This window comes from Equus asinus, chromosome 16 (assembly GCF_041296235.1).
Source record: "Equus asinus isolate D_3611 breed Donkey chromosome 16, EquAss-T2T_v2, whole genome shotgun sequence".
Classification (NCBI taxonomy): domain Eukaryota; kingdom Metazoa; phylum Chordata; class Mammalia; order Perissodactyla; family Equidae; genus Equus; species Equus asinus.
The window spans coordinates 11,974,283-11,998,734 of NC_091805.1; the positions used below are offsets into that span (position 1 = coordinate 11,974,283).

Below are 24,452 nucleotides of genomic sequence, written 5' to 3' on the forward strand. Positions count from 1 at the left end.
TCGCTTAGCTCTAACTAAAAGATGAATGCATGAATCTTAGAGGTAGTTGTAAAAATTAGTTTTCATTGTTACTGAGTGATTAAAGAAGGAATGAAAAAATCCAAAAGACCATTTTGAAGTGAATAGAAAATTTCATTTAATTACAGAACTTCCCAAAATGTTCTCATCCTGTAGTGTCATTTTCATAGCATCCTGTTTGACATTTCTCCCATTTGCTGCTATGAACTCACATTATTCTGTGCTCCTAAGTTGTCACTGCATCCTGAGTTTTGTTTAGTTTGCTACTGTTTGTTAAGAGCACAAGAGTTCTTCTGAATGATATTTCAATTTGACAAAAATAATAGTTATTTGTCTGGTGAGTCTTGCCAAACACAGCATTGACTTTAGCCAAGTTTCTCAGCCTCCCAATTCAACCACTATCCTTTTCATTGAAATTCATAGGACTTTTAGTAAGACAACCCTTTCTAACTGGATATGTTACTGCTTTGTGCTTAAGAACTCCAAACTAGAAAACTTGAAGGTGATCCTTGTTTTTTTGTTCCTTTTTATTTCCAAAATTAGACTGTTCCAAGATCTTGACACTTCTTTCAGATGTTTTGATGGATTCAATCTTTTTCTTTGTTTTCCACTCTATCTTCTTACTTTAGTCATTCAGTACCTAGGGCCTAAAATTATTCTTGAACATTAGTCTTTCTGCTTTCAGAGCATTTCACCCTAGCCATAAAAACTTCTAGCTCCTTGTATGAAGTCTAGAGTTCCTGTCCTGGCTTTCAAATTCCATTATAATCCAACACCACCTCCACTCACTTTCCCCTGATTATGCCTCAGCATGTTCTCTCCAGTTTAATAAGCACATTCTTCCTGTAATTCCTATTACAGACTACACACACTCTCAATTTGGCTTTTACTCAGTTCTTCCCCTAACCTGGATTTTTTTTCCTCTTTGTCTCTGCCTCATTTCTTTCCCACTGCAACAGAAGCTCACAAGCTCTTTGCCTGTCTTGTTCACCACTATATCCCAGTACAAAGGAAATTTCCTGGCACATGACCAGCTTTCATTTATAGGCTTACTGACAGTCCCTCAAGGCCGACTTCAAAACTTATTCCCTTTTTAACCTACATTATTTCCTTGAATTTCATATTGCCCACATTCATCTTCATTTTCATCATCCAGTTATAAGGTAGGTCCTTGAAGATGGAATCCTTAACTTGCATCACTTTGTATCGCTCAGGGGAGGGTGTCTTGAAGATGTGAGGAAAGTAAACATCATGCTTTGGGGAAAGGTCCATAATATGACACGGATGATTCATAAAATTCACTGATCACCTACTATTTACCAATCACTGTTCTAAGATCTGAGATGGGGGCCTAGATGAACTGGATTCTGTATCTTCACTGCCACTAGCTGTCGATACACTTAAATTCTCTGAGCTTTGGACTCCTCCTCTAGAAACTCAGAGGGTGAGACTAGGTTAGTTCTAATGTCTCTTCCAATTCCAGGATTCTCTGAATTCTAAATATTTATTTATGGCTTGATGAGTGGTATTCAATAAGTACTTGCTGATTAACTAATATAATCTTTACCCTTCCAAACTCATGTCAAACTGACAATGTCAGTCTCTTTTAATTAATTTATTTGTCCAGCAAATGTTTATTGAACACTCCTGTGTAATAATCAGTTTGCTAACAATCCTGGGGGTTCAGCAATGAGGATAATCCCTGCCTCCTGAGATATCTTGTCTCTCAGACCAAATACACTGGGCAACCAGTGACCAAACTCACTTAAATTTCTTTGATAAAAGAATAAAATTTTTCTAAACACTCCACCCCAATTTCAGCTAGCTGTTATAATCGTCCTTAGTAACATAAAATGTTTACTTTGGAAAAAATTTCAACAAACAAATGAATTAACAAAATATTCCTTAGAATCATAACTTATTTGGGGGCTTCTCTAGATCCGTGGTTTTAGGCTATTTCCTCAATGATTGCTATTGTGGAAAAGGTGAAAGTTAAGGAGCAGCTCTGTGAGCTTTTCCCTATATTAACTAGAGCAGCTCCATTCATAAATTTGTTTTATATATTAAGTTTGTTCTGCTGAAAATGTTTTTCATTAACCATTGTTCTAGATAAGCAATTGGAATTAAAATTAAAATAATGGCAAGGATGCCATACATATAAATTTATTATGATTGTTGAATCCATGCTCAGTATGTGTTTTAATGATAACTATGACATGTAACACCTATTATCTCTTGATAGGCCAAGGGACTGTGGTATTGAAACTCTGCTAAATCCTTCAAAGAACCTAGTGGTACAGCAGTAGATGGATTTTTCTTGTTGCATTGGAACTTCCACAAAGCTCCTGATGCTGTAGAGTTCTTTATCATGACACTGTTCTTCTCATCACACTTATTAATTGATAATTTATAAAGACAGCATGTTGGGGGGTTTTTGTTTTGACATCCTCTATTGTTGGGCTTTTCCAAGCAAAGTAACTTTGAAGACATTCTAGATTTTTGGTAGTTGAAAAGAGGATTAAATCTATACCAGAAAAATAAAATTCATTAATGATACAAGAGAAGTTCAAAAGTAACTTTCTTGTAAAGCTCAAGTCAGCACAAAAAATAAATGATTCAATATATTACTGGACTTATTCAAGACTAGAGAATAACACCATTTTCCATATTTTGATCGTGAAGCAAAGCAATTAAGGATAAAGCAGATAAAATAGCTATAGTATAGCCTATGTGAACTATAAGAAATCCAGTGGGGGATCTCCTAATACTGAATCACTCGTTTACAAGCCAAATGTGAAATGAGCATAAAGAAAGGCATTCGATAAGAAGACAACCTCATGTCACAATATGCTTGTCTGTAAGATTCCCCACAACTCAACTCACCAATATGTGGGAGGAATGGCCTCTCTTTGAACTGTCCCTGCCTTGATTTACTTCTTGAAAAGGAAAGACTCTTAATCTAGCTTAATTCTGGCTTGGAAAGGAGACTTTTGGTGACCCACAAACCTTTTCCTATCCAAGACCTTAAAAAGTGAACTTAAAAAGTTCAGCTGGCCTCTTTTTACAGCCCTAAAAACACTCCTTTGTCCTGGGATTGTGGCTAGAAAGTATTGGCCAAAACATTCTCCATAGAGTCCTTTGACTATATTCATGTCAGACCCTGCCTTGTGCCTAGGGGTTCTGGCAAGCTGGCTCCCTTGCTCTGACTCCAATATGCTCACAGATGCCTCTTACCCTCTTCCTGTAACCACAGTTGTGTTAGAAAATGAGCCTCAATGAGCTGAAAAACTGATCTTCAGCTAAGGGGGCTTCTTGAAAAGTTTAGAGGGTTTATCTAAGGTAGGATGCTTTGTATACTTTCAAAGTTAGATATAAGAGGACCATGTTTTGTAAATATCCCTTTTGAATTCGCAAAACTGAAAAAATCACTACCACTAACCTGAGATCTCTGTTAGCCTTCAGGGCTCACTCAGCCTCTGGGGTAAGCAAATGATGACGGTTGTCCTCTTCCTCCAGGGGTCAGTTTGACTGGGAAATAGTAAAGTTTACTCAAAGTCTACTTTTTTTTACAGTCACAATATTCTTCTCTATGAGGATGGGCACGCTGTGGTGGCAGATTTTGGAGGTGAGATTTCCATGAACACTACCCGAATGACATCAGTTCTTTCTTCGTTCCCGGTCGGTGCCTAAACCACATGATGCCTCTGAAAATAGATTTCACACTGACAGCTGTACGTCTCTAAGTCATTCAGATTTCAATAACCCTGGATTTTAAAAGTATATCATTTCTTTTTATTTGATTTTTTTTTCCTTTTTCTCCCCAAAGCCCCCTGGTACGTAGTTTCATATTCTTCGTTGTGGGTGCTTCTAGTTGTGGCATGTGGGACGCCACCTCAGCGTGGCTTGATGAGCAGTGCCATGTCTGCGCCCAGGATTCGAACCAATGAAACACTGGGCCGCCTGCAGCAGAGCGCACGAACTCAACCACTCGGCCACAGGCCCAGCCCCTATTTTCAGTTTTTTCTCTTTGATATCTTCAACTAGAAAATAAAGAAGTGAGAATTCAAATAAGATAGAAGTTTCTTGGGATTTCAAAATTTTAGCTGTAATCTTTGACCTTGGTTTTTTAAGATATTTCCTTTGACATGAACTCATTTTCTGTTTCCTATAGAATCAAGATTTCTACAGTCTCTGGATGAAGACAACATGACAAAACAACCTGGGGTTAGCTGCTGCTTGTGTTCCCTATAATTATGAAACAATTAAAATGCGTAAACTCAGCATGAGAGGAAGTGAGATGAGAGCAGCTTTAACTGGAAGAGATGGCATTGTCCCAGGGGCAGGATAATATTTTACATTTTTATTTTCAGTAAGCCCTCAAAAGATCTATTTCAAGGCCATACCAGAGAAATAGATTAGATATATATTTGGGAAATGTTACGGATAAAATAATACAGAATTTATTTCAAATATAATTCAAAAGTACACGGTGGGCATGGATAATTGGCTTTCATATTTAGATCTCCCTATTAAGTAATAGAATCAACACTCAATAGGTAACTATAACATTCGTAGTCTACCTGCATCTGTTAACAATTCATAGTTTTCCAGTTCAGCATTATAAGGCAATAGGTGGTATAGCCAAGCATTAATGTTAAAGTAAAATATAAATTATAACATCTGACGCAGGCATAATTGTGCTCAAAATGTCTGCAATTAAATGCATTACCTGACCTCTTCTTCACTCCCCCTCTCAAAAAGGAAGTACGCTTCTCTCTCTGGACTACCCATGTTATTTAGTTACCCAAGCATGGGGTAATTTTTTATTCCTTCCTTTTCCTGATTCTGCCTACACATTAGTGAATCACTTTTTCTGTTTGTTTCTATTTCTTTTTTTAAGTCCATCCCAACCTCATATTTTGCTGCCTGAGTTCGTGTCCTCATCATCTCTTTTCTGGACCACTGCAATAGGCTTCCAACTCCAGTCCTTTCTTCCAGTTCATTCTTTGCAACATCAGCCAAGGGTTGTGTTCTGACAACTCACCTCTTCCTGTTAACCATCAACGATGCCAGCAGCCTCCTGCCCTCCCCAGTCTGGCTCCCGGGCTCCTCTGTGATCTCCTCTTCCACCACAAGTTCTCTCAAGTGCCCTGTGCCCCAGACACAAGCCACCTGGCCATTCCCCAAACATGCCATTCCCTTGCGCATACCTTCCTGTGACCCTGCCAGTGTGGTATTCTCTGCCTGGAAAGCCCTTCACTACACCCCACCTGGAGGAAGTCTCCTTATCTTGCAAGGCTCAGGAAATTGTATCCACTTTCAGTACCTTCTGCCCTCTGCCCTCCCATACACTGTTCTCTCTGTGCTTTTGTAGCACTTTGTATGTACTGCTAGTTTGTACTCTTATTCATTCAACAGACATTTATTGAGGGCCTACAATGTATCAGGCATTTTGCAAAGGGCCAAGAATGCAAAATGTGAATAAAGGCTTAGTCCTCGATCTCAAGGAGCTAGTGGGGAAAACAGGACTAAGCAGTGGGGAAAACATAGGAACAAGCAGATAGATTTAAATCAGAGTGGAGGTTCAGTGACAGAGGTATGACAAAGCATGACAGGAGCTCAGGTGGGATAAATAGGAGTAAATTAAATGCAGGGAGAATGGCAGGGGTGCCAGGCAGAGAGAACAACAGCATGAGCAAAAGGCACAAGGGAGGATGAGAAACACCAGACTTCCTGGGGGAAACGTCAGATAGGTTAGCGTTGTTGGCGTGCTCTGTGTGAGGGGGAGAAAGAGAGAGATGAGTTAGAGAGGAAGCAGGAACCACAGATTGGCCATGTTGTATTGTAGGTGGGATTGTGCATGCTCGTTTCCCCAGTTAGATTTCACTCATTCATTCAATAAATGTTTATGGAACACCTACTAGATGTCAGATGTGTTCCTAGGAACTGGGGATATTGCAGTGAACAAAATAAAGTTCTTGTTCCTGTGCAGCTAATATTCTATTAGAAGGAGATAGACATTGAGCAAATGAACAAAATATATATTAGGTGATAAGTGTTATAAAGAAAAAACAAAGTAGAATATATGAATGGAGAGTGATAAAGGTGCCATGTAGGTAGGGTCAGGGGGAAGAATAACATTTGATAAGAGACCTGACATGGGAGTCAGCCATGTAGGGGGAAGAGCAGTGTAGACAGGGAGGATGGTAAGTGCAAAGGCCCTGAAGCAAAAGAGTTCTTTGTGTGTTCAAGGGCAGAGTGACTGGGAGGGAGTGAGCAGGAGGAGCATGGGTAGGATGTGAGGTAAGGGAGGTGGGAAGAGTGAGTCCTCTTTTGATAGGACACACAGACCTCATCCAGTCCTGGGACATAGAGACAGCTAAATCAGTGATTCTCAACCCTGACTGCACGCTGAAATCACTCTGGGAACTTTTTAAAAACACACTGCCTGAATCCAACATGCAGCAGTTCTGATTCCATTGGTCTGAGGTTGATCTTGGGTACCTGTATGTTTTAAAAGATCCCCCCAGGTGATTCTAGAATGCAGCCAGTTGAGACTCTCTGACTAAATAAACTTTTGTTTAATGGAATTGAATTGAATTTCACCAACATCAAGTAATATTGTTTTATCCTAGTAGTGTAGTCTTTAAGCACAGCACTACTCTAGATTTCTTTTCAAGGCCTTACTAGTTATGTGGCCTTATGTCAGTTTGCTAATTACTCTATTACTCCCCTGAGAAACAATGGGCATACTGTATGCCTACTCCCACTTATGCAATGTTGTGACACAGTGCTTAATCTGCTGTGTACGTGGAGGCCATTTGGAATGTGAAAGCTCATGTGGAAGAATCGCACATAAGCACCATAATCGGAATAAAGATATTCTTGGAAAGCTGTAATTATGCATGATTTCAAAATAAGGTAGACACTTCAAAAGAATTATCAGCAGCCTGCACCACACTCAGAATTTCAGTTAGAGTAATAAAAGAACGCTGGTTTCCTTCAGTGGAAATACAAAGACAGAAGGTGTCTGGCAAAGTCCGTTGATATGATCACGGAGCCATGGGACCTTAGAGCTGAAGGGCTTCCTCCCCGGTTCTGCCCTTGAGGAAGCTGAGTCCCAGCAAGCACGAGGGACTTGCCTAAAGCTGCCCAAACAGTCAGTGGTGGAGCCAGAACTAGAATTTTCATCTCCTAACTCAAAAATCCGGTGCTCTGTTTCCTAAACCACAGATAAACCGAACATATGCATTTGCATCCCAGAATGGAAACTTATATTTAAAACTGAAAACTATCTAATGGCAAGTGAAAAAAATGTAAATAATGCCGTGGAAACATGAGGATAGAACTTTGTACAGAGACCCTTGTAGCACGTTATGGCTTTCTTTCTGGAACATATTGCACTGACAGCATTCAGAAATAACATGACAGGGCCAACAGGGGAGGTCTGACAGACCTGGTCCTGCCAGTGAGCAGTGCGCTTCACAGGAACGTTCTGAGCATTCCCTAAGGCCCCTTCTCTCCTCAGTCATGAGGGCACTATTCATGCACTAATCTAGTGACTTCCTCAATTACTACCTGAAGATTTAAAGGAGAGAAGGTCCCTCCCACAGTGCGTGATTCACCCCCAGGGAGGCATAGAGTTCATGGATGAATCCGTGGTTGGCTATTCAGAAGCTCATAGACCTTCTAGCAGGAAAATGTTCAGAGATAAGGAAAAGTGCTGCTGCGATCATCATTTTATAAGAGGCAAGGTTGCTTGATGATTAGTATTTTGAGATCTTAGAATAATTATGGATTTCATGATCTTCCAATGATTAAAAAATGCCCTTCGAAAAACTGAGCAGCAGCAGTCATTATGCTATTTATGCATAAACAGGCCAGTTTATTGCACACGTCGAGGGCAGTATGGATGTTGTTTTAAGTTTCCGTCTTTTGAGAGTGTGGGGAGAACACTTGACGACTCCCCACTAGAAGAACGCTGTGCTACAGTGGAAGAACTCGACACTTGGTAAATGGCTTGTGGATGTTTCTTGACATGCAGAACCTCCGCTGGATGGCTCCCGAGGTGTTCACCCAGTGCACACGTTACACCATCAAAGCTGACGTCTTCAGCTACGCTCTGTGTCTGTGGGAACTTCTCACAGGAGAAATTCCGTTCGCTCATCTCAAGCCAGGTAAGCCATGCTGCACTTCAAGTTTCTCTGTTTTCCAGAGTTCCGTGCATTTTCACAACTTCAAGAAACACTTTTTTCCTCAAAATGATTATTCTTGGTGGATTGGCAAGGTGAGAGGTAAGTAATCAATCTCAAATTGTTTTAAGATGTGTGCCCAATCCAGAAAATTTAATGACCTAACTGTGATTTCAGACACAGACACACAGAAGTAAAGGTAAATTTTATTGACGTTTCAGGCTTTGATTTATCTGTTGTTAATAAAACAAGCAAATGACTCGTGGCCATGTAGCATGTGGGTGCAAATAATTTGGACAATGTGATATTTGTTTTTTGAGATTAGATTTTAGAAGTGCCTTTTTAGAGTGTATATAGGGTGAACTGAAAGTAGCAATATGTGAAAATAACCTATCAGGACTGCTTTCTGCTCATCTCACATTATAAAAAGAGAATTGCTTTTCCTAATAATTTTGTATTACATATATGGATACATTCCAAACCCGGGGCTTTGTGAGTGAGCCAATTTTTGTTCATAAGGTACCTCATACTCTGTGCATGTCGAAGGTGGAGGTGGCGAATCTAATCACAGCAAAAATGTGCACATATTTGAGGTTTAAGGTAAAGTTTATTTGTATCTGACCCTCTATTTTATTTGGGCTACTCTTGGGTCTTGTCACACCGTTTACTTACTCGGATCCGTCATTAGACTAGAAGCTCCTTAAGGGCTTTGCATCCCCAGAACCTAACATGCTTGAAAAGAAGGTTTCAAATTAAATTTTAAATGAATTTTCAGCTCCTAGTGGCTGCCCTATTGTAATATATCAGAAGGATAACATCAAAGGGGTATTAGGGAAAGACAAATCTGACAAATACGGATACTCACAGGTTAGAAGTCTTAACCAGGATCACAGTATTTATTAGAATTCGTGTGCAGAACAAAAGCCACATCTCCTACTCTCTTTTCAAGGTGTTTTTCCCCCAATACCATATGGTCTTTAATTACAGTCTGCATAGTGTCTAACAGAGTGCTTTTCACAAATTACAGGCTCTGTACATAGTTATTGAGTACGATGATTATTTAATTGTCCTAATCTTTCTCTACATACTTCATAGTTTTGCATGATGAGATTTGCCCCTTATTATAGTGTAGATTGGAGGACTCTGCTTTGAACTGGACTAACATTGCCATTTGTCACGCCTTGTTCTATCGTGCTGCTGTCTCTTTACCTCTTAGCATTTGCATTGTGATAAGACAGATGAGTGTATTTTTAAAAGTCCGTCACCATTCTAGACATGCTGTGGTATTTTTCATAAGAGAGAGATACGTCTCCCTTCCCCTCACCTCTCATCTCAATTCATTCACCTTTCCCATGGATTTTATATCCTAGGTACATTGTGGATTTATCTACTACTTACCATCATCCACCACCATCCCAGCTCAAGCCACTATTTTTATCATTTAAACTATTGCAAGTCTTTTTTTAAAGTCAGGTTTATTGAAGTATAACTTATATACAGTAAAATTTACCATTTTAGGTTAACAGTTCAAGGAGTGTTAACAAATATATACAGTTGTATAACCACAGCTGCAATCACTATATAGAGCATTTCCATCACTCCAAAAAATTTCCTGGTGCTTCTGTGGAGTCAATTCACTTTTCCTACCTCCAGCGCTGGCAACCACTGATCTGATTTCTGTCCCTATAGGTTTACCTTTTCCAGAATGTCATATAATTGGAATCATGTTGTTGCATTTATTAGTTGTTCAATCTTTTTCATTCCTGTGTAATATTCCATTGTGTTGATGTACCTTAGTTTATTTATGCATTCACAGGTTGATGATCATTTGAATCAATCTTACTTTGAGGCTATTATAAATAAAATTGCTGAAACCATTCAGGTATTTGTGTGGATGTTTTCATTACTCTTGGATAAATACATGAGAGAAAGTTTTTATGGTAAGTTTTTCTAAGGCATTTGTACCATTATAGATTCCCACCAGCAGTGTATAGAATTTCAGTTGCTCCACATTCTTATCAGCACTTTTCCATTATCTATTTAAAATAAAATATTAGCCATTTGAGTAGGTGTATGATGGTATGTCATCGTGGTATTATTTTATAGTTCTCTAATAACGATGTTGATAATCTTTTCATGTTTTTATTTGCTGTTCATATCCTTTTCTTGGTGAAGTGTTTTTTCAAATTGTCTTATTATTTACTTGTAAGAGTTCTTAGATTCTAGGTAGAAGTCTTTCATTTGCTTTGTGTTTTGCAAGTATTTTTCTCTAGTCTGTGGCTTGCCTTTTCATATTCTTAGCAATGTCTTGCAAAGAGCATAAGTTTTTAATTTCAGTGAAGTTTACTGTATCAGACTTTTAAATCAAATTTTTTGTGTATGCTATCTAAAATATTCCTACCTCACCTAAGGCCTCAAAGATTTCCTCCTATGGGGCTGGCCCTCTGGCACAGAGGTTAAGTTCACATGTTCCACTTCGGTGGCCTGGGGTTCGCCAGTTCAGATCCTGGGCACGGACCTACGTACCGCTTGGCAAGCTATGCTGTGGCAGGCGTCCCACATATAAAGTAGAGGAAGATGGGCACAGATGTTAGCTCAGGGCTAATCTTCCTCAAAAAAAAAAAAGAAAAAGATTTCCTCCTATCTTTTCTTATAGAAGTCTGTAGGTTTAGGTTTTACATTTATAAGATCTATTTGAGTTTTTTAAAAAATAGTACAAGCTATGGATTGCATTTGTTAATTCTTTTGTTAATTTATTTGTTTTTTAATACAAACGTCCAATTTTTTTCAGCATAATTTCTTGAAAAACTCTCTCCATTAAATTATTTTGGTACTATTGTCAAAAATTAATTGACCATATATGTGTGCATTTATTTCTAGACTCTATTCTGTTCCATTGATACAAGTCGACCCTTACGTTACTACCACACTGTATTGATAGGTTATAGTAAGTCTTGAAATCAAGTAATATGAATCCTCCAACTTTGCTCTCCTTTAAAATTACTTTGGCTATTCTAGGGTTTTTCCTTTCCCACATAAATTTTAGAATCAGCTTGTCTATTTCTACTGAAAAAGAAAAAAAGCGTGCTAGAATTTTTTTTTGTTTTTGAGGAAGATTAACCCTGAGCTAACATCTGTTGCCAATCCCCCTCTTCTTGCTGAGGAAGACTGACCCTGAGCTAACATCTGTGCCATCGTCCTCCATTTTATATGTGGGATACCTGCCACAGCATGGCCTGACAAGCGGTACATATGTCCATGCCTGGCATCTGGGCTGGCGAACCTCAGGCCGTGGAAGCATACCGTGTGAACTAACCGCTGTGCCACAGGGCTGGCCCCTAGAATTTTGATTGGATTGCATTGAATCTGTAGATCAGTTTGGGAAGAATTGACATCTTAATCATATTGAATCTTCCAATCAATAAACATGGTACATTTCTCCCTTTACTTAGGTCTTCTTTAATTTCTGTCATCAGTGTTTTCAGCATACAAACCTTGCATATGTTTTTTTAGCCTCAGCTGTGTGTATTTGTGTTTCTTGATGCTACTATAAATGTTAATTTTTAAAATTCAATATCCAATGGCTTGCTAGAATAGAGATATAATTAATTTTTAAATAACAATCTAGTACCCTACAAATTTACTAAACTGACATATCTGTTCAAGTATCTTTTTGGTACTCTTTGAGATTTTCCTCATAGATGATTATGTCACCTGTGAATAAGAAAACTTTTTTTCTTCTTTCCAATTTGTACGTCTTTTATATTTTTTCTTGCCCTCTTGCACAGGCAGACACCTCCAGTACAAGACTGAATAGAAGAGGTGGCATACAGGGCTCAAATCTGTCTACTTCTCAAAGCTTCATCTACCCCCACCCTGGTTCAGACTGCCATCCTTACCACTTTAACTGCTGCAATAGCCATCTGACTGCCCTCCCTTTATTCTTGTCTTTCCTTCCTCCCCAATTTCTACACATCTACTAGAATGGTACTTTAAAAACATAAACCTGATAATGTCACCGGTGCCTAAAATCATCCTGTGGCTTCCCATGTTCTTCGGATTGAATCTCAGAATTCTTAATATGTCCTGCAAAACTCTATGTGATTCTGTCTCTTTGCTGTTATCCTTTTACTTTCTGTGCTCCAGCCACTCCAGCCTTCTTTTGCTTCTTTCAATGCGTAGCGTTTCTTCTGGCCTCCAAGCCATTTTATAAGCTCACTTTCCTCAATAAATGCAGGTAATGATGACTCCACAAAGATTACCGCGAGGATCAAGTGAGATGACGTTTGGGATTGAACTTTGTAGACTGAAAACTCTCTGCAACTGTAAGATAAGAGACAAAGGCAAAGTCTAACCCAAGATCTAGTCTTCCTACAATTCTGTCCTTGAGTGGCCCTCTCATTCGCCAGAAAGTCCATATAAAAACTTCAGTCATCCTGATGCATCGCTTTCCTTCTTTTCTTTCCTCTTTCTTCTTTTCTTCCTTCTTTCCTCCCTCCCTTCCTTCTTTTCCTTCTTTTTTCACTTGTTTTCTTTTTTCAATCCCACTTTCTAAATATCTCTCGAATCTATCCACATATCTCCCTCTCCACTGCTACTTCCTTATTTCACTACAGACTACTGCACAGTATCTTAAATGGCATCCTTGTCTCCAGTTTTGCTTACCATCTTTTTTTCATCAATTGCCATTCTACAGATAGAGTTAGCTTTCTAAAAACTCAAATCTGATCATCTGGCTTCCCTTACTTAAAATCTCCAATTTTTTTCCTTTGCTCTTAAGACAAAAACAAAATTGCTTAAAACAAACTACAAAGCTACTCATAATTACACTCCTGCCTTCCTCCCCAAGCCTGCCTCTTGCCACTTGCAAGCCTCTCTTCTATTTTCCAGCTGCAGAGACTTATTTCATCTCCCCAACATGACGTGTTTCCTTTCACTTCCACGTCTTTGCACATGTTTGTCTCTTTGCCAGAGACACTCTTCCCCACATTTCATTGTACTAACTCCAATTTACTTTTAGGTCTTAGCTTAAATATTACTTCTTGCAAAAACATCTTCCTTATTTCTTCAATATTGAGTTAAGTGCAGTCTCCTCCATGCCCCAAGTCATCATTTATCACAGTATTTATTATATTTTACTCGTACAGTTTTGCAATTTTCTCTACTCCTTGTCCTTTGCTAATTATACAATTAATATTTCAGAGAGGTAGATATGCCCTCTCTTATAGACCCCCAGAAATATTTACTTATTTTAGAGGGAGAATATTATATAATAAAACAGTTAAAAGTTTTGCCTAAGAATAATTTGTTTCCAATACCCCAGATATTAGAATTTATAGCACTTTATTGGAAAGAGAGTTTGTTTATGATAGATGTGGAATTTTTTAAAGTTGGGCAGTGACCATGCATCAAGAAACGAACCGTTAATATCATTGCAGTGGTTAGGCAATCTAGCATATGTTCAGCAATAAATTATGTAAAGCATCAGATTCAATATAAGCTACATATTAGCCATTTAGAGTGAAGAACAAATCCATGACTACAGTGTTGGGCAGCATTATCAGTTATGGTAGTAGCAACATTACACATGGCTCTTCCTCCTGGATTTAGCAGAATCCTATCTCCTGGGAGAAATATAAACATAGAATGCAAATATTAGCATTGACTCCTATACAAGTGATAGATATGCATTCAGAACTTGAAGCTAGGGTCTCTTCTGCACAGTACATATTCAAATTAACCTTATAATCTCAGGTTTAGAAAGAACCAAAAAAGCCGTGATATCCTGCATCCCAAGAGACACCAGATCAAATGCTCACAGAGCTGGGGGAATCAGGCAGATGCTCAGTGCAGGACAAGGTGGTGAAGAGGAAATCCAATGCTCTGACTCAAGGGGACAGCTGCTACCCAGCTCCAGCTAAACGTGCCATGAGGGATGTAGGGATGCCTGCTCACTTTTACCATGTCAACTAATTTCTGTGTGTTTGTTTAGAAATATAAAGAGTTTTAAATGTTTCAAATTATTTGATTTTTAAGAAAACATTTTTTAGCTAACAGTGTTTGGGCTACAGAGAAGTGACATAATGTATAAGAACATGAGTCTTGCAACCTTATGCGAGCTACTTAACCTAGGCATACTTCAGTTTCTTTATTTTTAAAATGGGAATAATAATAGCACTTATCTCAAAGGGTTGGAGTGGTGACTAGCAATAGTAAGTACTAAATGAATATTAGCTATTATCTTTAATCCATCATTGAGTGCTCCTCTGGCTAGGAACTGTGCTAGAGTAGGAGGAAAGCAAAGAGAAATAAAGCATTGCTCAGGCCCTCATAGTACAGAGGGGGAGAGTCCCAACTAGAGAGAAGCACAGAATGCTAAGGATGCTCCCTGGAGGGGTCTCTTGCCCAGACTGGTAGTGGGAAAAGGTTATCATAGGAGGATTCTTAGAGAAGATGATACCTGAACTGCATCCAGATGGCTAATAGGCACATGAAAAGATGTTCAACATCACTAGTTATTATGGAAATGCAAATCAAAACTACAATGAGATATCACCTCACACGTGTTAGAATGGCTATTATCAAAAAGACAAGAAATAACAAGCATTGGAGAGGAAGTGGAGAAACTGGAACCCTGTATACTGTTGGTGGGAATGTAAATTGGTACAGCCAATATGGAAAACAGTATGGAGATTCTTCAAAAAATTAAGAATAGAACTACCTTATGATCCAGCTGTTTCATTTCTGGGTATTTATCCAAAGAATATGAAAACACTAATTAGGAAAGATATATACACCCTTGTGTTCACTGTAGCATTATTTACAATAGCCAAGATATGAAAACAGCCTAAGTGTCCATCAACAGGTGAATTGATAAAGAAGATGTGGTATGTATGTACAGTAGAATACTACTCAGCCATAAATAAAGATGAAATCTCGCCATTTGCGACAACATAGATGGAGCTTGAAGGCTATTACGCTAAGTGAAATAAGTCAGATGGAGAAAGACAAATACCATATGGTTTCACTCATATGTGGAATATTAAAATAATGAACAAACCAAACTAAACAAAAACAAACTCATAGATCTAGACAACAGATTGGTGGTTACCAGAGTGGAAGGGGCTTGGAGGATGGACAAAATGGGTAGAGGGAGTCAATTGTATGGTTATAGAAGGAAACTAGAGTTTATGGGGTGAGAACACTGTCAGATTATAATTTTGTACACCTGAAACTTATGTAATGTTATAAACCAATGTTACTTCAATAAAAAAGAGAGAGAAGAAAAAAAATGATGAGTGCTAATTAGATAGGTAAATTGTGGGGAAGTAGAGAGAGTGTCCCAGCAGAAAGCAGTATGGGCAAGGTGCAGAGGTCTGAGAGATCCACAGATAATTCAGGGGGGATGAATCAGAGAATACAAGGGAATCATTCACAAGACTCATGCTGTAAATATAAACTAGAACCAGTTGGTGAAGGGCCTTGTGTGTCAACAGTAGGAGTTACTGCAAGATTTTAAGTGGGGTAATAGTACAATTCTACTATTATTTTAGAACGTTCCCTCTTACTACAAAGCAAAGGCTCTATTGGAGATATTCAAAACCAGAGGCAAGGAGGCCAAGCAGTCTAGAAGAGACTGTATAAGACTTTAACTAGGGTAGTAGCTTTGGAAGAGAAAGGAGAGGTTAGTTTGGGAGATTTTAATAGGACCTGCCGATGGAGTGAGGTGGGAGCACAAGGGAGAAGGAGGAGTCAAGGATGACTTCCAGCCTTCAGGCTTAGTCAGCAGGAGAGTGATGGATACAGGAAAAGAACAGATTTGTGAGAGAAATGATGAGATTAGGAAGAGAAGGAGCTAAGGTATGAAGTCAAGCAGAGAGAGAAGAACTGGGCAAGATGAAAAAAAGCACGGGTGTGACCTGGCAAACAAAAGCTGTCCTGGATATATTTCAGGGGAAGAAATCAACACTACTTCCCAGATTTTATTTCCCTTCTGGGTCTGTCTCCTCTGATATCTCATGAAAAATTAAGAAGAAATTTGGGATGAATGAATCCATCAATATGTGTTTTATCCAGTGCCATCCCCTTATAACCAGGTACCAAATTTTGCAGATCACTTTCAAATTGTAGTTTGGGTCCAAGAAGAGAGTCTCTTGTTTTACATTTATTTTCTTGTGTGATGCCATCTGATTCACAAGGAAACTCAACTCTTTGCCCTGGGATTCCTTAACGCCAGGCTCTAACTAAGTCTTGGATATGGCAGCAAATTAAAAACCTCTGCCAATTTATTCTAGCCAGATTTTGGTAGGACTTTATATTGAGGCTTTAACTCAGAGTTGCAAACTGTAGTCCAGGAGTCAACTATGGCTTGCAGACCTTTTTTGTCTTACATATGGTTTTAAAAAATATAAATTAAAGTACATTTAGAGACACAGTTATGTAACAGGTCTCATATTTGTAGCCATTTGTGTTTGGTATCCCTGCTTAAATATTAGATGATTATGTTCTTCTCCATATATGATTAAGATCCCAAATATAATAACCTCAAAGGATATAAGCACATTGATGATGTGGACTGTGCTTTGACAAGTGACAGGGACCTAGGAGTAAGCTAACATTCTGAAATCCTGTGTTTGCTGTGCTAATCTTTATCAGTTTATCACTGAGAAAAGCAAAGCCATCCAATAACTACACAGATCACTGGAAAGATCAAATCGGTCCAATGGATGGTGATATTTCTGTGACTATAGCTGATATTAACATTCCAATACTTCATTACACTGACAAAGATTGCAATGAGAACAGACAATGGTGCAAATTAATCTATTCTTCTGACAGTCTGTAATGAGAATGGGATGTGGTTTAAAAAATTAAGCCATTCTTAGTACAATCTCAAGATTGCAATCCCATGGTCTCTCTCAGATGCTATATGCTCTGGTGACACATCATCGAAAAGTGTCAGCTTAACAAAGAATGTGTCTTAGCTCCTGCTGGGATGGTAGAATGCATTTGCTTTGTTTCACCACAGCCCTGACCTTTAAAAACAATGAAGTAGAATCAATTATGTTTTTTTTTAGAACACACACACGCACAATCAAAATTGAAAAAAAAAAATATTCTGGCAATTTTATCTCAAACTCACAAACAAAACATTGTTCTTTATTGCTTTTTTTTGTATGAATGCCTACGTTTACTTTTATATAACATAAGAGAGTAAGTGATAGGTTACTTTAGGAATTCAGAATGTATCCATAAGCAATATATAGCTAATTAAGTTCATCATGGAGAGCTGCATAGTCATCCTCTCCACCATGGCCATATTGCATTATGAGCGGGGGCTAATGACAGATGAGATGGTTTGTGGCCTTGTAATTTGCAGTGACTCAATGCAATATTTTACTTGGTATTGATACCCAAAGAAAACCTCAAAAGGAACTAAGATTTCTGGTCTAAACATAACAGGAATTATGCAACAATTTTTTTGATATCTAGTTCTCTAGGTTCAGGCTAAAAAGAATCAGTAAGACTGTTAGATCTGTAGATGACAATACTCATAGCAACAACAGCTAACACTTATGGAGAGCCAACAATGTGCCAGATGCTCTGTGTACACTATCTCTGTTAATTCTAACAATAACCTGTGGTTTAGGCTCTATTAGGCTAAGATATATGTTCAACATCACATGCTAGTAAGAAGAGTAGTCAAGATTTCAGCACATGGCTCCTTGTCCCCAAAGTCCATGCTTGTTACCATTACACTGTGTCTTCACTGCTTCATCTTTCATTTAGAGAAATCAGCACTCACAGAGGCAAATTGGCTTAATTAGGATCTCCCAGAGAGTTAAAAGCAGAGCCAGACTGGAAATTAGGCCTCTAGATTTCCTTGTTAAGGGCATTTCTTAACAGTCTTACTGCTTCAGTTTATTGTAGCCCCCTGCACAAATGTTTTGAACAGAAGATAGTGTTATGAACTAAATATGTCATTAGATCTCAATAATTTACCTAATCATGTTGTAAATTAATATTAAACTAAACATCATCTTCATTCTACAGTGTTTCTTGGTGACTAGGCATAAGAATGCTGTGGCCTAAAAACATAATAATGAGCAAGATATTGACATTGATCCATCATCTTCATTTGTTTGTAAAATAAATATTTACTGGGGCCGGCCCCGTGGCCGAGTGGTTAAGTTCTCGCACTCCGCTTCGGCGGCCCAGGGTTTCGCCGGTTCGGATCCTGGGCGCAGACATGGCACCGCTCATCAGGCCATGCTGAGGCGGCATCCCACATGCCACAACTAGAAGGACCCACAACTAAAATATACAACTACGTGCTGAGAGGATTGGGGGGAAAAAAAAGAAGATTGGCAACAGTTGTTAGCTCAGGTGCCAATCTTTAAGAAAAAAAATAAATAAGTAAATATTTACTGAGTCCTATGTACCATGATTTGTACTATTTCTGGTGAAGTCATACTTTAGACTCTCTCATTTATTGATTTTTTCAGTGCATATCAGTTGAATGACTACTGATTGCCAGTCACTGTGCTAGGCACAGGAGATATGATGGTGAAAAAACATGGTCCCTGACCTCTAGGGGCTTGTGATCTATTTGCAAAGGCAAGTAAGTAAATAGACAATTAAGTGTAATATAATACATAATATTGCAGTACAGGGTGCTATGGGAGCACATAAGAAGGGCACCCAGAGACAGTTCTCCTAAGCTAAGACCTAAATGTCCTTAGATGTAATACAGGAAGAGAGGGTAGGGAAGAACATTCCAGGAAAAAGGTATCACATTTCAGAACTTACGATTGAACCATAAAAAGCAGTGAAAAATCCAGTGATTCATTTCTTTATTAATTATTCATTGATCTACCAAATTTTATTGAAAAGCATAACACCATTTTTTTCTTAGCCTATTATCACTCACATAGAATGTTTAATATATTTTTTCACATGAATACACGAGTGAAGATTAGCACATGTTGCATTGAATGCCTTTTGTGTAGTTCCCTGGCCTATATCTTTTGAGAGACAACACTGACAATCTCCATCCATGTCTTTTCTTTTCTTGATAAGGTATTGATAAACAATGAAGAAATTGAATCCACAAATTGACACTATGGTTCTGTAGACCCTTGAGGCTGACTCACAAAATTGTGTTTAATTCAAGTCTCATTTGGGAATTATCCAAATGGGAGACAGCTATGCTCTAGAATTATGCTGTCCAATATGGAAGCCACTAAACACACACAGCCATTTAAATTTAAATTTATATTAATCGAAATTAAATAAAATTAAAAGTTCAGTTTCCCAATCACAGTAGCCACATTTTAAGTGCTTAGTAGCCATATGCTACCATATTGAACAGCGAAGAAGAACATTTTCATCATTGCAGAAAGTTCTATTGGAGAGTCCTACTCTAAAATCTGGATGATAAGCTTTACTGAACTATTGATAGTTATCCCAGAGTAGTGCTGAAGAAACAATAGGTGCTCAATAAATAGTTATTGATATTTTTAAATTTAGCCTTATTCTCTTTTAATAGCAAAGCTTCAATAGTGAAAGCAGAAACCAACATTTACATAAATCATTTAACATGTTTTATGTAGCAATCAAGGTAAAATTAGATTAATGGGCTGACAGTCTCTTTCCTGAATCTTGAATACCAGAAAATTTCCCAGCTGCTAGTGTAGCGTGGTCACTTAGGCAAGACCGACAAGACAATCTTAAAGGTGACAAATTTCAATTCCATGACCCCTCATGTTGCATTGCCCACTTTCTGGCGGAGATGCTAATGAGTACCATCACTGCCAAGACTGCCTAAAGCAGAGGGAGAAGGAGAAGCCCAGGCCTTACAGAATCTACTTTGAATAATGAAGAATTAAATATCGTTCATCTTAAACTGATTTTCCAGATGCAGTGCCAAGAAGCTAACGAGTAACTTCATATTCTTAATATCAGAGTCTAAAAGAGTTTCAAAGGAGACGTTTGGCACCTGCATCTGAGTTTAACTCACTTTATGAATAGTCCCTCCCCACTCATTAGGATATGTGTAATTAGTTTAAATGTGTTCACTACACTGGTTTATGTGCTTATAGCTGCACCAGCTCAACAATATCGAAATGGTCATAAGGTGAAAAGCTAGAGTTAGAAAATTAGTGATCATTAAGCATCAATTTGTTTCCTTATTTACCTCATTCCAAAAAGAAATAAAAATAGTCAAGAATAGCCAACAGAAGGAATCTAACATGTCTAGTTTTTTGACACGGAAGACACATTTTGTAATACATGTTAAGTTTGCTGAGTATGTTTTGACCAGTCTTTTGTATATTTTTTTCTTAGTGTCAGCAACTGAAACTCTACCTGATAGTGCCAAGAAATGATTGGCAAATGTGACAATGCAAATATTCTACAAAGGGCATCAAAGACAAAAGCAGAAATGAAATTCCTGACTCTGCCTTCAACCTGGAATCATTGGACAATTAGAATGGCTGTTGAAGGGAAATATTAAAATACCAGGCAGGCAAAGGACATGAATTTAAGATTTTAAATACTAATAACTAATAAATGTTTGGGAAAATATTAAACCTCACTACTTATCAAAGAACAAAATTTAAACAACAACAAATGAGCTGATATATTTACCTCTCATATTAGCAAAATCTTTTATAAAGTGAGAAAACCTAATTTTGGTTCAAGTGTAATGAAAGCCCTCTCACACACTTGCTATGGAGAGTTGAAATTAGTGCAACTGTTCAGGAGAGCAGTTTATTGGTGTGTATCCAACGTCTTTAAGGTAGTTACGTCCTTCAATGTATTAATCTCACCCCCTAAAAATATCATAAATAAAATCTGTGGAATCAGAAAAGTCATATTGAAAAATTCATTCTTTAAAGTGTTTATACCCAAATTTGAACAACCTAAAATTGAGGAGTGATTAAGTAAATCACACTAAATGCAGAGTCATTAAAAATATGCTAACATGGCATTTTAATAACATGGGAAAATGCTTATATTTAATTTAAGTGAAAAAATTATTACATAACTTTATATTGGACATGAACTCAATGTTATAAGGAATATATAAGAAATATTCAAAATATTTTAACAATTGTTCTCTCTGAATAAGATTTTATTCTTGCTAATTCTCATAATTTTCTAAAATTCTACAAAAAACAAGTATAAATGTTACATATGGTGAAATTAGGTAGTAATTCTGACTGATTCATAAAGCAAAATGTTGATCCAATTACACTACATATAATTTTACTAGATCTACTTTAAACAGAGTTTAATTGGAGTAAACGTTGGCAGAGAAGAAGTAGTGGTTGTGGGTCATATTTCAAAAGTCATCAAGATTTAGACAGACACTCATGACATCACAGTCTAGAAGATAAGAAGCACAGTGTCCTGGAGCTTCAGCCGCTCACTGATGCAGAGCAATTTTTCTGAGGAATGAAAACAGCTTCACATGTTGTTTACAAAGTGTTTCCACTGTGAAGTGGCTGAAGAGAGCATGGAATCTGGAATAAGAGGCTACTCCAACTACCAGTTATATTTAAATTTTTTGTAAATTAGAAAATAGTTAAACAAACACACACATACCAGTACGGTCTACCTCGCATGGCTGTTAGGGGGATTGAAAGTGCTTATGTGTGTATCCACCATGATGCCTAATACAAAACATTTTCATAAAAGTAGCTATAAGCCTGATTTCCCAGGGAGTATAGAAATCACTGGTGGCAGAACAGAAAAATATTCAGCAATCAGGAATCTACAATGAAGTCCCAAGAATCACAATACAGTAATGGGGAGTTTGAGAGGAGCAACGTTCAGAAATCCAAGCAGGCAGGCATCACGAGGGAGTTTAATCAATGAGTGATATTAGCTAAAATGGTGGATTTGAAGTATCTAACAAGTTCAGCAAATAATAACTACTTTATAAATATTAAAAATTAAAATTCCAACATTCTTGTAACCAGCAATGGAATTTGTGCTTAAAAACACAATCTGGGGCCAGCCGTGTGGCCGAGTGGTTGAGTTCACACACTGCGCTTCGTCGGCCCAGGGTTTCATTGGTTTGGCCCCTGGGCACAGACCTAGCACTGCTCATCAGGCCATGCTGGGGCAGCATCCCACATAGCACAACCAACAGGACCACAACCACAATATATAACTACGTACTGTGAGGCTTTGGGGAGAAGAAGGAAAAAAAAGAAGAAGACTGGCAATAGATGTTAGCTCAGGTGCCAATCTTCAACAAAAAAATCTGTTTTCCCAAGTGATAGAGATGTTTTCAGAAGTGCAAAGTTCAGTGGCACCCCATGTCTTGCTGTGTCTGGCACAAGCTCTTTAGCCTGGGGTTTATGACGTTGTACAGTCTGGTCCAATCTACCTTTCATTCTTTACTTCCTGTAACGTCATGTACATGCCCTACACTTCAGACACAGACACTAAACTCTTTGCTATTTGAAGCTCCTTTATATGTTCCTTTGCTGCTGTATAAATTCCCTCTGCTCACTGTTTGTTGAATTAACAACTGGATTAATGCATAATTATAAAGATAAACTTATAGTATCAAATTATCCAATACTTTATTTACGCATTTAAAAAAACAGCATTGAGTTCTCTATGAATCTCTGCTGATGTTGCACAGATTGATCTCTGATCACTTTTCGTTGTCTGTTCATCTGTTTCCTGAAATAAATACATGAACTTCAAAACTGACACGACCACTTGGTTTGCAGCGGCTGCCGCAGCGGACATGGCTTACCACCACATCAGACCTCCCATTGGCTATTCCATTCCCAAGCCCATATCGTCTCTGCTGATGCGAGGGTGGAATGCATGTCCTGAAGTGAGTAATTTTTATTTCCTCTTAGAAAATGTGTTATGGTCAAAATCTGTCACAAACAGTGTAACTCCACAGTCTACTTTGAGCGTGTATTTTAAGGCCGTCAAGGCAGGAAGACTGATCTGCCTTCCGCTCTTTAGTCTCTAATTGCCTCGAGAAGTCCAAGGACCGCATATTTCTCTGCTGCTGTTCTCTGGTTTTGAAATGTTTCTCCCACTGATTAGTGAAAGAGAGACCAGGCTATGACAGATGACTCACAGTCTCATCTCAGCTGCAATTTTATTAACTACGCTTCAGCCACACTTAGTCATTTTCTGAAGAAAGAAGATGGATTTGTGTGGGCTTTGCACCGTGAGGTAGGCCTCAGGCAGAGGCCCCCGGACAAGTGGTCTTTAGGTAGTGTTGGCTCCAGCAGGAGCCAGGAGCCCTGGTCCTGGTCCTTCTCTGCTCCCTGAGTGACTGTGTGAGAAAGTGCTTAAGAACAGAGATTTAGAGTCCCAGTGGAGGGATCGATGTTAGGGAAGGAATAAGTACGGTAGGATATGTAAACAGTGACAAACATGTTTTTAAATATGATCATAGATCTAAGAGAGTGGAGGGGAACAGTCAGAAAATCCCAGAATGAAATCCCAGACCGTCTGTCTGAGGAAAGATTCCTCTTAACTGTCCCAGGCAGATTGATGTCTACTTTGTTCTCAGAGGCTGGCGAAGGAGCAGATTCCACAACTCTCTTCTGATAACACAGTTTAGTACAGTGTCGAAGAATCTCCCTGCCAGGATGCTTTGTTCTCTATTGAAATCCTTCTGTTTTGACATCAGCCCACATTGATTTTTCTGCTCTGAGTGGAGGGAATTAGTTCACATTCTTCACACTGGAGATCCTCGTACATAAAGACCAATGGCCCTTATTTGTCCAGTCCAAATCATCCTAGTTATTGCTGTCCTTTTCTTATACAACCTTGTTTCAGATCCTTCCCAGGCACTTTATCTCTCTTCGACAAGGGAGCAGATAAAGTGAGGCTTTTGTTATCTCAAGGAGGAGAAACAGAATCAGCCCCAGTCCAGATGTTTGGAAGGAAAAAGCAAGTTTCCCATCCTTTTTCTAAAGGCAAAGCCCAGACCGAGTCATTACCCAATCCCACAAATGTGCAGGGAAACCCTCATGAAGACAAATGAAGAAAATTATGGGAAGGGACTGAGTATCGCAGAAGAAATAACCTCTTCTCCTGACCATTCAATCTGACACATTATATGTTTGTACAGAATCTTCTCTCACTACCACAATGTTAGCTCCATAAAAGCAGGTATTTTTGTTTGTTTGTTGTGTTTTGTTTGCTGCTGTAACCCCAGCACCTAGACCTGTACAGAGTGGATGCTCAAAAATA

At 38.4% G+C, this 24,452-nt stretch overlaps 1 protein-coding gene across 10 annotated transcripts in view; it reads left to right on the top strand.

The window, feature by feature from the left end:
* The window catches only part of TNNI3K (TNNI3 interacting kinase), a 271,680-nt gene that overhangs the window by 171,015 nt on the left and 76,213 nt on the right, over positions 1 to 24,452 (top strand). For all 10 annotated transcript variants that reach the window (XM_014831425.3, XM_070486598.1, XM_070486597.1 and 7 more), the window contains exons 18-21: positions 3,591 to 3,643; positions 4,190 to 4,242; positions 8,063 to 8,195; positions 22,961 to 23,070. In XM_014831425.3, coding sequence (XP_014686911.2) covers positions 3,591 to 3,643; positions 4,190 to 4,242; positions 8,063 to 8,195; positions 22,961 to 23,070 — 349 coding nt within the window. The remainder of the gene's footprint in view (positions 1 to 3,590; positions 3,644 to 4,189; positions 4,243 to 8,062; positions 8,196 to 22,960; positions 23,071 to 24,452) is intronic.